This window comes from Carcharodon carcharias, chromosome 27 (genome assembly GCF_017639515.1).
Source record: "Carcharodon carcharias isolate sCarCar2 chromosome 27, sCarCar2.pri, whole genome shotgun sequence".
Lineage (NCBI taxonomy): Eukaryota > Metazoa > Chordata > Chondrichthyes > Lamniformes > Lamnidae > Carcharodon > Carcharodon carcharias.
The window spans coordinates 6053048-6071115 of NC_054493.1; the positions used below are offsets into that span (position 1 = coordinate 6053048).

At 50.1% G+C, this 18068-nt stretch overlaps 1 protein-coding gene across 2 annotated transcripts in view; it reads left to right on the forward strand.

Moving 5' to 3' along the window:
• ipo4 (importin 4) overlaps positions 1-18068 on the forward strand; it is a 129259-nt gene that overhangs the window by 94748 nt on the left and 16443 nt on the right. For both annotated transcript variants that reach the window (XM_041175964.1, XM_041175965.1), the window contains one exon: positions 5138-5207. In XM_041175964.1, the coding sequence (XP_041031898.1) occupies positions 5138-5207 (70 nt within the window). The remainder of the gene's footprint in view (positions 1-5137; positions 5208-18068) is intronic.

Genomic DNA, 18068 nt, shown 5'->3' on the forward strand with positions numbered 1-18068 from the left:
TACACACTGTAATAGGGATACAGACTGCAGTGTAAACACCCATCATTACACACTGTATTAGGGATACAGACTGCAGTGTAAACACCCCCATCATTACACACTGTAATAGGGATACAGACTGCAGTGTAAACACCCATCATAACACACTGTAATAGGGATACAGACTGCAGTGAAAACACCCATCATTACACACTGTAATAGGGATACAGACTGCAGTGTAAACACCCATCATTACACACTGTAATAGGGATACAGACTGCAGTGTAAACACCCATCATTACACACTGTAATAGGGATACAGACTGCAGTGTAAACACCCGTCAGTACGCACTGTAATAGGGATACAGACTGCATTGTAAACACCCGTCAGTACGCACTGTAATAGTGATACAGACTGCAGTGTAAACACCCGTCAGTATGCACTGTAATAGGGATACAGACTGCAGTGTAAACACCCGTCAGTACGCACTGTAATAGGGATACAGAGTGCAGTGTAAACACCCGCCAGTACACACTGTAATAGGGATACAGACTGCAATAGGGATACAGACTGCAGTGTAAACACCCGTCATTACACACTGTATTAGGGATACAGACTGCCGTGTAAACACCCATCATTACACACTGTAATAGGGATACAGACTGCAGTGTAAACACCCATCATTACACACTGTAATAGGGATACAGACTGCAGTGTAAACACCCATCATTACACACTGTAATAGGGATACAGACTGCAGTGTAAACACCCATCATTACGCACTGTAATAGGGATGCAGACTGCAGTGTAAACACCCGTCAGTACGTACTGTAATGGGGATACAGACTGCAGTGTAAACACCCGTCAGTACGTACTGTAATAGGGATACAGACTGCAGTGTAAACACCTGTCAGTACGCACTGTAATAGGGATACAGACTGCAGTGTAAGCACCCGTTAGTATGCACTGTAATAGGGATACAGACTGCAGTGTAAACACCCATCATTACACACTGTAATAGGGATGCAGACTGCAGTGTAAACACCCATCATTACTCACTGTAATAGGGATACAGACTGCAGTGTAAACACCCGTCAGTACGTACTGTAATAGGGATAAAGACTGCAGTGTAAACACCTGTCAGTACGCACTGTAATAGGGATACAGACTGCAGTGTAAACACCCGTCATTACACATTGTATTAGGGATACAGACTGCAGTGTAAACACCCATCATTACTCACTGTAATAGGGATACAGACTGCAGTGTAAACACCCGTCAGTACGTACTGTAATAGGGATAAAGACTGCAGTGTAAACACCTGTCAGTACGCACTGTAATAGGGATACAGACTGCAGTGTAAACACCCGTCATTACACACTGTATTAGGGATACAGACTGCAGTGTAAACACACACCAGTACACACTGTAATAGGGATACAGACTGCAATGTAAACACCCATCATTACACACTGTAATAGGGATACAGACTGCAGTGTAAACACCCATCATTACACACTGTAATAGGGATACAGACTGCAGTGTAAACACCCATCATTACACACTGTAATAGGGATACAGACTGCAGTGTAAACACCCATCATTACACACTGTAATAGGGATACAGACTGCAGTGTAAACACCCATCATTACACACTGTAATAGGGATACAGACCAGTGTAAACACCCGTCAGTACGTACTGTAATAGGGATACAGACTGCAGTGTAAACACCCGTCAGTACGCACTTTAATAGGGATACAGACTGCAGTGTAAACACCCGTCAGTACACACTGTAATAGGGATACAGACTGCAGTGTAAACACCCGTCAGTACGCACTGTAATAGTGATACAGGCTGCAGTGTAAACACCCATCAGTACGCACTGTAATAGAGATATAGACTGCAGTGTAAACACCCATCAGTACGCACTGTAATAGAGATACAGACTGCAGTGTAAACACCCGTCAGTACACACCCTAATAGAGATATAGACTGCAGTGTAAACACCTGTCAGTACGCACTGTAATAGAGATACAGACTGCAGTGTAAACACCCCTCTGTACGCACGGTAAGAGGGATGTAGACTGCAGTGTAAACACCCGCCCTGAAACGTTTTAACAGGGATACAGACTGCAGTGTAAACGCCCCTCTGTACGCACGGTAAGAGGGATATAGACTGCAGTGTAAACACCGGTCAGTACTCACTGTAATAGGGATATAGACTGCAGTGTAAACACCCGTCAGAATGCGTTGTAATGGGGATATAGACTGTAGTGTAAACACCCGTCAGTACACACTGTAATAGAGATATAGACTGCAGTGTAAACACCCGTCAGTACGCACTGTAATAGGGATATAGACTGCAGTGTAAACACCCGTCAGAATGCGTTGTAATAGGGATATAGACTGCAGTGTAAACACCTGTCAGTACACATTGTAATAGGGATACAGACTGTAGTGTAAACACCCGTCAGTACACATTGTAATAGGGATACAGACTGCAGTATAAACACCCGTCAGTACACATTGTAATAGGCATACAGACTGCAGTGTAAACACCCGCCAGTACACACTGTAATAGGGATACAGACTGCAGTGTAAACACCCGTCATTACACACTGTATTAGGGATACAGACTGCAGTGTAAACACCCGTCAGTACGTACTGTAATAGGGATACAGACTGCAGTGTAAACACCTGTCAGTACGCACTGTAATAGGGATACAGACTGCAGTGTAAACACCCGTCATTACACACTGTATTAGGGATACAGACTGCAGTGTAAACACCCGTCAGCACACACTCTAATAGAGATATAGACTGCAGTGTAAACACCCGTCAGTACACATTGTAATAGGCATACAGACTGCAGTGTAAACACCCGCCAGTACACACTGTAATAGGGATACAGACTGCAGTGTAAACACCTGTCATTACACACTGTATTAGGGATACAGACTGCAGTGTAAACACCCGTCAGTACGTACTGTAATAGGGATACAGACTGCAGTGTAAACACCTGTCAGTACGCACTGTAATAGGGATACAGACTGCAGTGTAAACACCCGTCAGTACGCACTGTAATAGGGATACAGACTGCAGTGTAAACACCCGTCATTACACACTGTATTAGGGATACAGACTGCAGTGTAAACACCCGTCAGTACACACTGTAATAGAGATATAGACTGCAGTGTAAACACCTGTCAGTACGCACTATAATAGAGATACAGACTGCAGTGTAAACACCCCTCTGTACGCACGGTAAGAGGGATGTAGACTGCAGTGTAAACACCCGCCCTGAAACGTTTTAACAGGGATACAGACTGCAGTGTAAACGCCCCTCTGTACGCACAGTAAGAGGGATATAGACTGCAGTGTAAACACCGGTCAGTACGCACTGTAATAGGGATACAGGCTGCGGTGTAAACACCCGTCAGAATGCGTTGTAATGGGGATATAGACTGCAGTGTAAACACCCGTCAGTACACATTGTAATAGGGATACAGACTGCAATGTAAACACCCGTCAGTACACATTGTTATAGGGATACAGACTGTAGTGTAAACACCCGTCAGTACACACTGTAATAGAGATACAGACTGCAGTGTAAACACCGGTCAGTACACATTGTAATAGGGATACAGACTGCAGTGTAAATACGCGTCAGTACGCACTGTAATAGAGATATAGACTGCAGTGTAAACACCCGTCAGTACGCACTGTAATAGGGATATAGACTGCAGTGTAAACACCCGTCAGAATGCGTTGTAATAGGGATATAGACTGCAGTGTAAACACCCGTCAGTACACATTGCAATAGGGATACAGACTGTAGTGTAAACACCCGTCAGTACACATTGTAATAGGGATACAGACTGTAGTGTAAACACCCGTCAGTACGCACTGTAATAGGGATACAGACTGCAGTGTAAACACCCGTCACTACGCACTGTAATAGGGATACAGACTGCAGTGTAAACACCCGTCAGTACGCACTGTAATAGGGATACAGACTGCAGTGTAAACACCCGTCAGTACACATTGTGATAGGGATACAGACTGCAGTGTAAACACCCGTCAGTACACATTGTAATAGGGATTCAGACTGCAGTGTAAACACCCGTCAGTACGCACTGTAATAGAGATATAGACTGCAATGTAAACACCCATCAGTACGCACTGTAATAGAGATATAGACTGCAGTGTAAACACCCGTCAGTACACACTCTATTAGAGATATAGACTGCAGTGTAAACACCTGTCAGTTTGCACTGTAATAGAGATACAGACTGCAGTGTAAACACCCCTCTGTACGCACGGTAAGAGGGATGTAGACTGCAGTGTAAACACCCGCCCTGAAACGTTTTAACAGGGATACAGACTGCAGTGTAAACAACCCTCTGTACGCACGGTAAGAGGGATATAGACTGCAGTGTAAACACCGGTCAGTACGCACTGTAATAGGGATACAGACTGCAGTGTAAACACCCGTCAGTACACATTGTAATAGGGATACAGACTGTAGTGTAAACACCCGTCGGTACACTTTGTAATAGGGATGCAGACTGTAGTGTAAACACCCGTCAGTACACATTGTAATAGGGATACAGACTGTAGTGTAAATACCCGTCAGTACACATTGTAATAGGGATACAGACTGTAGTGTAAACACCTGTCAGTACACACTGTAATAGGGATATAGACTGCAGTGTAAACACCAGTCAGTACACACTGTAATAGAGATAGAGACTGCAGTGTAAACACCCCTCTGTACGCACGGTAAGAGGGATACAGACAGCAGTGTAAACACCCGTCAGTACGCGCTGTAATAGGGATACAGACTGCATTGTAAACACCCGTCAGTACGCACTTTAATGGGGATACAGACTGCAGTGTAAACACCCGTCAGTACGCACTGTAATAGGGATACAGACTGCAGTGTAAACACCCATCAGTACGCACTGTAATAGGGTTAAAGACTGCAGTGTAAACACCCGTCAGTATGCACTGTAATAGGGATACAGACTGCAGTGTAAACACCCGTCAGTACGCACTGTAATAGGGATACAGACTGCAATGTAAACACCCGTCAGGATCTGCTGTAATAGGGGTATAGTCTATATTTCCTCTCATTAATCTTTGTAATCTGCAGGTGATTCGACATTTGCAACAGTTGTTAGCTGTTTTTGGTGAAGTGATTGGAACAGAACAGGTCAATGAAGGTACACGTGTTATTCTTCATAAGATTAATGCTCTTCAGATGTCTAAATATAAATCACCCGCCTGTCACTTAATGAGTTGTCATGCTCTTTGGTTCATATCATGTACCTCAGCAATGCTCTAGTATCTATTATGTACCTCAGTAACATTCTTGCATCCATCATGTACCCCAGTGTTACTCTCCGAGCCATCATGTACCTCAGTATCCATCATGTACCTCGGTCACACTCTCTCGTATCCATCGTGTGCCTTGGTCACGCTCTCTCGTATCCATCGTGTGCCTCGGTCACGCTCTGTCATATCCATCATTTACCTCAGTCACACTCTCTCGTATCCATCGTGTACCTCAGTCACACTCTCTCGTATCCATCGTGTACCTCAGTCACACTCTCTCGTATCCACCGTGTACCTCGGTCACACTCTCTCGTATCCATCGTGTACCTCAGTCACACTCTCTCGTGTCCATCGTGTACCTCAGTCACACTCTCTCGTATCCACCGTGTACCTCGGTCACACTCTCTCGTATCCATCGTGTACCTCAGTCACACTCTCTCGTGTCCATCGTGTACCTCAGTCACACTCTCTCGTATCTACCGTGTACCTCGGTCACACTCGTATCCATCGTGTACCTCGGTCACACTCTTTCGTATCCACCGTGTACCTCAGTCACACTCTATCGTATCCACCATGTACCTCGGTCACACTCTCTCGTATCCACCGTGTACCTCGGTCACGCTCTCTCGTTTCCACCGTGTACCTCGGTCACACTCTCTCGTATCCATCGTGTACATCGGTCACACTCTCTCGTATCCACCGTGTACCTCGGTCACACTCTCTCGTATCCACCGTGTACCTCGGTCACACTCTCTCGTATCCACCGTGTACCTCGGTCACGCTCTCTCTTATCCACCGTGTACCTCGGTCACGCTCTCTCGTATCCATCGTGTACCTCGGTCACACTCTCTCGTATCCATCGTGTACCTCGGTCACGCACTCTCGTATCCATCGTGTACCTTGGTCAATCTCTCTCGTATCCATCGTGTACCTGAGTCACACTCTCTCGTATCCATCGTGTACCTCGGTCACACTCTCTCGTATCCATCGTGTACCTCGGTCACGCACTCTCGTATCCATCGTGTACCTTGGTCAATCTCTCTCGTATCCATCGTGTACCTGAGTCACACTCTCTCGTATCCATCGTGTACCTCGGTCACACTCTCTCTTATCCATCGTGTACCTCAGTCACGCTCTCTCGTATCCATCGTGTACCTCAGTCACACTCTCTCGTATCCACCATGTACCTCAGTAACACTCTCTCGTATCCACCGTGTACCTCGGTCACGCTCTCTCGTATCCACCGTGTACCTCAGTCACACTATCGTATCCACCGTGTACCTCGGTCACGCTCTCTCGTATCCATCGTGTACCTCGGTCAATCTCTCTCGTATCCATCGTGTACCTGAGTCACACTCTCTCATATCCATCGTGTACCTCGGTCACACTCTCTCGTATCCATCGTGTACCTGAGTCACGCTCTCTCGTATCCATCGTGTACCTCAGTAACACTCTCTCGTATCCACCATGTACCTCAGTAACACTCTCTCGTATCCACCGTGTACCTCGGTCACACTCTCTCGTATCCATCGTGTACCTCAGTCACACTCTCTCGTATCCATCGTGTACCTCAGTCACACTCTCTCGTATCCACCGTGTACCTCAATCACACTCTCTCATATCCACCGTGTACCTCAGTCACACTCTATCGTATCCACTGTGTACCTCGGTCACACTCTCTCGTATCCATCGTGTGCCTCGGTCACACTCTCTCGTATCCACCGTGTACCTCGGTCACACTCTCTCGTATCCATCGTGTGCCTCGGTCACGCTCTCTCGTATCCATCGTGTACCTCAGTCACACTCTCTCGTATCCATCGTGTACCTGAGTCACACTCTCTCATATCCATCGTGTACCTCGGTCACACTCTCTCATATCCATCGTGTACCTGAGTCACACTCTCTCATATCCATCGTGTACCTCGGTCAATCTCTCTCGTATCCATCGTGTACCTGAGTCACACTCTCTCATATCCATCGTGTACCTCGGTCAATCTCTCTCGTATCCATCGTGTACCTCAGTCACACTCTCTCGTATCCACCGTGTACCTCAGTCACGCTCTCTCGTATCCACCGTGTACCTCGGTCACGCTCTCTCGTATCCATCGTGTACCTTGGTCAATCTCTCTCGTATCCATCGTGTACCTGAGTCACACTCTCTCGTATCCATCGTGTACCTCGGTCACACTCTCTCGTATCCATCGTGTACCTCAGTCACGCTCTCTCGTATCCATCGTGTACCTCAGTCACACTCTCTCGTATCCACCATGTACCTCAGTAACACTCTCGTATCCACCGTGTACTCGGTCACACTCTCTCGTATCCACCGTGTACCTCGGTCACGCTCTCTCGTATCCACCGTGTACCTCAGTCACACTCTCGTATCCACCGTGTACCTCGGTCACGCTCTCTCGTATCAATCGTGTACCTCGGTCAATCTCTCTCGTATCCATCGTGTACCTGAGTCACATTCTCTCATATCCATCGTGTACCTCGGTCACACTCTCTCGTATCCATCGTGTACCTCAGTCACGCTCTCTCGTATCCATCGTGTACCTCAGTCACACTCTCTCGTATCCACCGTGTACCTCAGTAACACTCTCTCGTATCCACCGTGTACCTCGGTCACGCTCTCTCGTATCCACCGTGTACCTCGGTCACGCTCTCTCGTATCCACCGTGTACCTCAGTCACGCTCTCTCGTATCCATCGTGTACCTCAGTCACACTCTCGTATCCACCGTGTACCTTGGTCACGCTCTCTCGTATCCACCGTGTACCTCAGTCACACTCTATCGTATCCACCGTGTACCTCGGTCACACTCTCTCGTATCCATCGTGTACCTCGGTCACACTCTCTCGTATCCACCGTGTACCTCGGTCACACTCTCTCGTATCCACCGTGTACCTCGGTCACACTCTCTCGTATCCATCGTGTACCTCGGTCACACTCTCTCGTATCCACTGTGTACCTCGGTCACACTCTCTCGTATGCACCGTGTACCTCGGTCACGCTCTCCCGTATCCACCGTGTACCTCGGTCACGCTCTCTCGTATCCATCGTGTGCCTCGGTCACGCTCTCTCGTATCCATCGTGTGCCTCGGTCACGCTCTCTCGTATCCACCGTGTACCTCGGTCACGCTCTCTCGTATCCACCGTGTACCTCGGTCACGCTCTCTCGTATCCACCGTGTACCTCGCTCACGCTCTCTCGTATCCACCGTGTACCTCGGTCACGCTCTCTCGTATCCACCGTGTACCTCGGTCACGCTCTCTCGTATCCATCGTGTACCTCGGTCACGCTCTCTCGTATCCATCGTGTACCTCGGTCACGCTCTCTCGTATCAATCGTGTACCTTGGTCAATCTCTCTCGTATCCATCGTGTACCTGAGTCACACTCTCTCGTATCCATCGTGTACCTCGGTCACACTCTCTCGTTTCCATCGTGTACCTCAGTCACGCTCTCTCGTATCTTCTCGTATCCACCGTGTACCTCAGTAACACTCTCTCGTATCCACCGTGTACCTCGGTCACACTCTCTCGTATCCACCGTGTACCTCGGTCACACTCTCTCGTATCCACCGTGTACCTCGGTCACGCTCTCTCGTATCCACCGTGTACCTCGGTCACGCTCTCTCGTATCCACCGTGTACCTCGGTCACGCTCTCTCGTATCCATCGTGTACCTCGGTCAATCTCTCTCGTATCCATCGTGTACCTGAGTCACACTCTCTCTTATCCATCGTGTACCTCTGTCACGCTCTCTCGTATCCATCGTGTACCTGAGTCATGCTCTCTCGTATCCATCGTGTACCTCAGTCACACTCTCTCGTATCCACCGTGTACCTCGGTCACACTCTCTCGTATCCACCGTGTACCTCGGTCACGCTCTCTCGTATCCATCGTGTACCTCAGTCACACTCTCGTATCCACCGTGTACCTTGGTCACGCTCTCTCGTATCCATCGTGTACCTCGGTCACACTCTCTCGTATCCATCGTGTACCTCGGTCACGCTCTCTCATATCCACCGTGTACCTCGGTCACGCTCTCTCGTATCCATCGTGTACCTCAGTCACACACTCTCGTATCCATCGTGTAACTCAGTCACACTCTCTCGTTTCCACCGTGTACTTCGGTCACACTCTCTCGTATCCATCGTGTACCTCGGTCACACTCTCTCATATCCATCGTGTACCTCAGTCACACCCTCTCGTATCCACCGTGTACCTCAGTCACACTCTCTCGTATCCATCGTGTACCTCAGTCACACTCTCTCGTATCCATCGTGTACCTGAGTCACACTCTCTCATATCCATCGTGTACCTCGGTCACACTCTCTCATATCCATCGTGTACCTGAGTCACACTCTCTCATATAAATCGTGTACCTCGGTCAATCTCTCTCGTATCCATCGTGTACCTGAGTCACACTCTCTCATATCCATCGTGTACCTCGGTCAATCTCTCTCGTATCCATCGTGTACCTCAGTCACACTCTCTCGTATCCACCGTGTACCTCAGTCACGCTCTCTCGTATCCATCGTGTACCTCGGTCAATCTCTCTCGTATCCATCGTGTACCTGAGTCACACTCTCTCATATCCATCGTGTACCTCGGTCACACTCTCTCGTATCCATCGTGTACCTGAGTCACGCTCTCTCGTATCCATCGTGTACCTCAGTCACACTCTTTCGTATCCACCATGTACCTCAGTAACACTCTCTCGTATCCACCGTGTACCTCGGTCACACTCTCTCGTATCCATCGTGTACCTCAGTCACACTCTCTCGTATCCATCGTGTACCTCAGTCACACTCTCTCGTATCCACCGTGTACCTCAATCACACTCTCTCATATCCACCGTGTACCTCAGTCACACTCTATCGTATCCACTGTGTACCTCGGTCACACTCTCTCGTATCCATCGTGTGCCTCGGTCACACTCTCTCGTATCCACCGTGTACCTCGGTCACACTCTCTCGTATCCATCGTGTGCCTCGGTCACGCTCTCTCGTATCCATCGTGTACCTCAGTCACACTCTCTCGTATCCATCGTGTACCTGAGTCACACTCTCTCATATCCATCGTGTACCTCGGTCACACTCTCTCATATCCATCGTGTACCTGAGTCACACTCTCTCATATCCATCGTGTACCTCGGTCAATCTCTCTCGTATCCATCGTGTACCTGAGTCACACTCTCTCATATCCATCGTGTACCTCGGTCAATCTCTCTCGTATCCATCGTGTACCTCAGTCACACTCTCTCGTATCCACCGTGTACCTCAGTCACGCTCTCTCGTATCCACCGTGTACCTCGGTCACGCTCTCTCGTATCCACCGTGTACCTCGGTCACGCTCTCTCGTATCCACCGTGTACCTCGGTCACGCTCTCTCGTATCCATCGTGTACCTCGGTCACGCTCTCTCGTATCTATCGTGTACCTCGGTCACGCTCTCTCGTATCCATCGTGTACCTTGGTCAATCTCTCTCGTATCCATCGTGTACCTGAGTCACACTCTCTCGTATCCATCGTGTACCTCGGTCACACTCTCTCGTTTCCATCGTGTACCTCAGTCACGCTCTCTCGTATCTTCTCGTATCCACCGTGTACCTCAGTAACACTCTCTCGTATCCACCGTGTACCTCGGTCACACTGTCTCGTATCCACCGTGCACCTCGGTCACACTCTCTCGTATCCACCGTGTACCTCGGTCACGCTCTCTCGTATCCACCGTGTACCTCGGTCACGCTCTCTCGTATCCACCGTGTACCTCGGTCACGCTCTCTCGTATCCATCGTGTACCTCGGTCAATCTCTCTCGTATCCATCGTGTACCTGAGTCACACTCTCTCTTATCCATCGTGTACCTCTGTCACGCTCTCTCGTATCCATCGTGTACCTGAGTCACGCTCTCTCGTATCCATCGTGTACCTCAGTCACACTCTCTCGTATCCACCGTGTACCTCGGTCACACTCTCTCGTATCCACCGTGTACCTCGGTCACGCTCTCTCGTATCCATCGTGTACCTCAGTCACACTCTCGTATCCACCGTGTACCTTGGTCACGCTCTCTCGTATCCATCGTGTACCTCGGTCACACTCTCTCGTATCCATCGTGTACCTCGGTCATGCTCTCTCATATCCACCGTGTACCTCGGTCACGCTCTCTCGTATCCATCGTGTACCTCAGTCACACTCTCTCGTATCCATCGTGTACCTCAGTCACACTCTCTCGTTTCCACCGTGTACTTCGGTCACACTCTCTCGTATCCATCGTGTACCTCGGTCACACTCTCTCGTATCCATCGTGTACCTCAGTCACACCCTCTCGTATCCACCGTGTACCTCAATCACACTCTCTCGTATCCATCGTGTACCTCAGTCACACTCTCTCGTATCCATCGTGTACCTGAGTCACACTCTCTCATATCCATCGTGTACCTCGGTCACACTCTCTCATATCCATCGTGTACCTGAGTCACACTCTCTCATATAAATCGTGTACCTCGGTCAATCTCTCTCGTATCCATCGTGTACCTGAGTCACACTCTCTCATATCCATCGTGTACCTCGGTCGATCTCTCTCGTATCCATCGTGTACCTGAGTCACACTCTCTCATATCCATCGTGTACCTCGGTCAATCTCTCTCGTATCCATCGTGTACCTCAGTCACACTCTCTCGTATCCACCGTGTACCTCAGTCACGCTCTCTCGTATCCACCGTGTACCTCGGTCACGCTCTCTCGTATCCATCGTGTACCTTGGTCAATCTCTCTCGTATCCATCGTGTACCTGAGTCACACTCTCTCGTATCCATCGTGTACCTCGGTCACACTCTCTCGTATCCATCGTGTACCTCAGTCACGCTCTCTCGTATCCATCGTGTACCTCAGTCACACTCTCTCGTATCCACCATGTACCTCAGTAACACTCTCGTATCCACCGTGTACTCGGTCACACTCTCTCGTATCCACCGTGTACCTCGGTCACGCTCTCTCGTATCCACCGTGTACCTCAGTCACGCTCTCTCGTATCCACCGTGTACCTCAGTCACGCTCTCTCGTATCCATCGTGTACCTCGGTCAATCTCTCTCGTATCCATCGTGTACCTGAGTCACATTCTCTCATATCCATCGTGTACCTCGGTCACACTCTCTCGTATCCATCGTGTACCTCAGTCACGCTCTCTCGTATCCATCGTGTACCTCAGTCACACTCTCTCGTATCCACCATGTACCTCAGTAACACTCTCTCGTATCCACCGTGTACCTCAGTCACACTCTCTCGTATCCATCGTGTACCTGAGTCACACTCTCTCATATCCATCGTGTACCTCGGTCACACTCTCTCATATCCATCGTGTACCTGAGTCACACTCTCTCATATAAATCGTGTACCTCGGTCAATCTCTCTCGTATCCATCGTGTACCTGAGTCACACTCTCTCATATCCATCGTGTACCTCGGTCAATCTCTCTCGTATCCATCGTGTACCTGAGTCACACTCTCTCATATCCATCGTGTACCTCGGTCAATCTCTCTCGTATCCATCGTGTACCTCAGTCACACTCTCTCGTATCCACCGTGTACCTCAGTCACGCTCTCTCGTATCCACCGTGTACCTCGGTCACGCTCTCTCGTATCCATCGTGTACCTTGGTCAATCTCTCTCGTATCCATCGTGTACCTCAGTCACACTCTCTCGTATCCACCATGTACCTCAGTAACACTCTCGTATCCACCGTGTACTCGGTCACACTCTCTCGTATCCACCGTGTACCTCGGTCACGCTCTCTCGTATCCACCGTGTACCTCAGTCACACTCTCGTATCCACCGTGTACCTCGGTCACGCTCTCTCGTATCCATCGTGTACCTCGGTCAATCTCTCTCGTATCCATCGTGTACCTGAGTCACATTCTCTCATATCCATCGTGTACCTCGGTCACACTCTCTCGTATCCATCGTGTACCTCAGTCACGCTCTCTCGTATCCATCGTGTACCTCAGTCACACTCTCTCGTATCCACCATGTACCTCAGTAACACTCTCTCGTATCCACCGTGTACCTCGGTCACACTCTCTCGTATCCACCGTGTACCTCGGTCACGCTCTCTCGTATCCACCGTGTACCTCAGTCACGCTCTCTCGTATCCATCGTGTACCTCAGTCACACTCTCGTATCCACCGTGTACCTTGGTCACGCTCTCTCGTATCCACCGTGTACCTCAGTCACACTCTATCGTATCCACCGTGTACCTCGGTCACACTCTCTCGTATCCATCGTGTACCTCGGTCACACTCTCTCGTATCCACCGTGTACCTCGGTCACACTCTCTCGTATCCACCGTGTACCTCGGTCACACTCTCTCGTATCCACCGTGTACCTCGGTCACACTCTCTCGTATCCACTGTGTACCTCGGTCACACTCTCTCGTATGCACCGTGTACCTCGGTCACGCTCTCCCGTATCCACCGTGTACCTCGGTCACGCTCTCTCGTATCCATCGTGTGCCTCGGTCACGCTCTCTCGTATCCACCGTGTACCTCAGTCACACTCTCTCGTATCCATCGTGTACCTCAGTCACACTCTCTCGTATCCACCGTGTACCTCAATCACACTCTCTCATATCCACCGTGTACCTCAGTCACACTCTATCGTATCCACTGTGTACCTCGGTCACACTCTCTCGTATCCATCGTGTACCTCGGTCAATCTCTCTCGTATCCATCGTGTACCTCAGTCACACTCTCTCGTATCCACCGTGTACCTCAGTCACGCTCTCTCGTATCCACCGTGTACCTCGGTCACGCTCTCTCGTATCCATCGTGTACCTTGGTCAATCTCTCTCGTATCCATCGTGTACCTGAGTCACACTCTCTCGTATCCATCGTGTACCTCGGTCACACTCTCTCGTATCCATCGTGTACCTCAGTCACGCTCTCTCGTATCCATCGTGTACCTCAGTCACACTCTCTCGTATCCACCATGTACCTCAGTAACACTCTCGTATCCACCGTGTACTCGGTCACACTCTCTCGTATCCACCGTGTACCTCGGTCACGCTCTCTCGTATCCACCGTGTACCTCGGTCACGCTCTCTCGTATCCATCGTGTACCTCGGTCAATCTCTCTCGTATCCATCGTGTACCTGAGTCACGTTCTCTCATATCCATCGTGTACCTCGGTCACACTCTCTCGTATCCATCGTGTACCTCAGTCACGCTCTCTCGTATCCATCGTGTACCTCAGTCACACTCTCTCGTATCCACCATGTACCTCAGTAACACTCTCTCGTATCCACCGTGTACCTCGGTCACACTCTCTCGTATCCACCGTGTACCTCGGTCACGCTCTCTCGTATCCACCGTGTACCTCAGTCACGCTCTCTCGTATCCATCGTGTACCTCAGTCACACTCTCGTATCCACCGTGTACCTTGGTCACGCTCTCTCGTATCCACCGTGTACCTCAGTCACACTCTATCGTATCCACCGTGTACCTCGGTCACACTCTCTCGTATCCACCGTGTACCTCGGTCACACTCTCTCGTATCCACCGTGTACCTCGGTCACACTGTCTCGTATCCATCGTGTACCTCGGTCACATTCTCTCGTATCCACTGTGTACCTCGGTCACACTCTCTCGTATGCACCGTGTACCTCGGTCACGCTCTCCCGTATCCACCGTGTACCTCGGTCACGCTCTCTCGTATCCATCGTGTGCCTCGGTCACGCTCTCTCGTATCCATCGTGTGCCTCGGTCACGCTCTCTCGTATCCACCGTGTACCTCGGTCACGCTCTCTCGTATCCACCGTGTACCTCGGTCACGCTCTCTCGTATCCACCGTGTACCTCGGTCACGCTCTCTCGTATCCACCGTGTACCTCGGTCACGCTCTCTCGTATCCATCGTGTACCTCGGTCACGCTCTCTCGTATCTATCGTGTACCTCGGTCACGCTCTCTCGTATCCATCGTGTACCTTGGTCAATCTCTCTCGTATCCATCGTGTACCTGAGTCACACTCTCTCGTATCCATCGTGTACCTCGGTCACACTCTCTCGTTTCCATCGTGTACCTCAGTCACGCTCTCTCGTATCTTCTCGTATCCACCGTGTACCTCAGTAACACTCTCTCGTATCCACCGTGTACCTCGGTCACACTCTCTCGTATCCACCGTGTACCTCGGTCACACTCTCTCGTATCCACCGTGTACCTCGGTCACGCTCTCTCGTATCCACCGTGTACCTCGGTCACGCTCTCTCGTATCCACCGTGTACCTCGGTCACGCTCTCTCGTATCCATCGTGTACCTCGGTCAATCTCTCTCGTATCCATCGTGTACCTGAGTCACACTCTCTCTTATCCATCGTGTACCTCTGTCACGCTCTCTCGTATCCATCGTGTACCTGAGTCACGCTCTCTCGTATCCATCGTGTACCTCAGTCACACTCTCTCGTATCCACCGTGTACCTCGGTCACACTCTCTCGTATCCATCGTGTACCTCGGTCACGCTCTCTCATATCCACCGTGTACCTCGGTCACGCTCTCTCGTATCCATCGTGTACCTCAGTCATACTCTCTCGTATCCATCGTGTACCTCAGTCACACTCTCTCGTTTCCACCGTGTACTTCGGTCACACTCTCTCGTATCCATCGTGTACCTCGGTCACACTCTCTCGTATCCATCGTGTACCTCAGTCACACCCTCTCGTATCCACCGTGTACCTCAATCACACTCTCTCGTATCCATCGTGTACCTCAGTCACACTCTCTCGTATCCATCGTGTACCTGAGTCACACTCTCTCATATCCATCGTGTACCTCGGTCACACTCTCTCATATCCATCGTGTACCTGAGTCACACTCTCTCATATAAATCGTGTACCTCGGTCAATCTCTCTCGTATCCATCGTGTACCTGAGTCACACTCTCTCATATCCATCGTGTACCTCGGTCAATCTCTCTCGTATCCATCGTGTACCTCAGTCACACTCTCTCGTATCCACCGTGTACCTCAGTCACGCTCTCTCGTATCCACCGTGTACCTCGGTCACGCTCTCTCGTATCCATCGTGTACCTTGGTCAATCTCTCTCGTATCCATCGTGTACCTGAGTCACACTCTCTCGTATCCATCGTGTACCTCGGTCACACTCTCTCGTATCCATCGTGTACCTCAGTCACGCTCTCTCGTATCCATCGTGTACCTCAGTCACACTCTCTCGTATCCACCATGTACCTCAGTAACACTCTCGTATCCACCGTGTACTCGGTCACGCTCTCTCGTATCCATCGTGTACCTCAGTCACACTCTCTCCTATCCACCATGTACCTCAGTAACACTCTCTCGTATCCACCGTGTACCTCGGTCACACTCTCTCGTATCCACCGTGTACCTCGGTCACACTCTCTCATATCCATCGTGTACCTCGGTCAATCTCTCTCGTATCCATCGTGTACCTCAGTCACACTCTCTCGTATCCACCGTGTACCTCAGTCACGCTCTCTCGTATCCACCGTGTACCTCGGTCACGCTCTCTCGTATCCGTCGTGTACCTTGGTCAATCTCTCTCGTATCCATCGTGTACCTGAGTCACACTCTCTCGTATCCATCGTGTACCTCGGTCACACTCTCTCGTATCCATCGTGTACCTCAGTCACGCTCTCTCGTTTCCATCGTGTACCTCAGTCACGCTCTCTCGTATCCATCGTGTACCTCAGTCACACTCTCTCGTATCCACCATGTACCTCAGTAACACTCTCTCGTATCCACCGTGTACCTCGGTCACACTCTCTCGTATCCACCGTGTACCTCGGTCACACTCTCTCGTATCCACCGTGTACCTCGGTCACGCTCTCTCGTATCCACCGTGTACCTCGGTCACGCTCTCTCGTATCCACCGTGTACCTCGGTCACGCTCTCTCGTATCCATCGTGTACCTCGGTCAATCTCTCTCGTATCCATCGTTTACCTGAGTCACACTCTCTCGTATCCATCGTGTACCTCTGTCACGCTCTCTCGTATCCATCGTGTACCTGAGTCACGCTCTCTCGTATCCATCGTGTACCTCAGTCACACTCTCTCGTATCCACCGTGTACCTCGGTCACACTCTCTCGTATCCACCGTGTACCTCGGTCACGCTCTCTCGTATCCACCGTGTACCTCGGTCACGCTCTCTCGTATCCATCGTGTACCTCAGTCACACTCTCGTATCCACCGTGTACCTTGGTCACGCTCTCTCGTATCCATCGTGTGCCTCGGTCACGCTCTCTCGTATCCATCGTGTACCTCAGTCACACTCTCTCGTATCCATCGTGTACCTGAGTCACACTCTCTCATATCCATCGTGTACCTCGGTCACACTCTCTCATATCCATCGTGTACCTGAGTCACACTCTCTCGTATCCATCGTGTACCTCGGTCACACTCTCTCGTATCCATCGTGTACCTCAGTCACGCTCTCTCGTATCCATCGTGTACCTCAGTCACACTCTCTCGTATCCACCATGTACCTCAGTAACACTCTCGTAACCACCGTGTACTCGGTCACACTATCTCGTATCCACCGTGTACCTCGGTCACGCTCTCTCGTATCCACCGTGTACCTCAGTCACACTCTCGTATCCACCGTGTACCTCGGTCACGCTCTCTCGTATCCATCGTGTACCTCGGTCAATCTCTCTCGTATCCATCGTGTACCTGAGTCACATTCTCTCATATCCATCGTGTACCTCGGTCACACTCTCTCG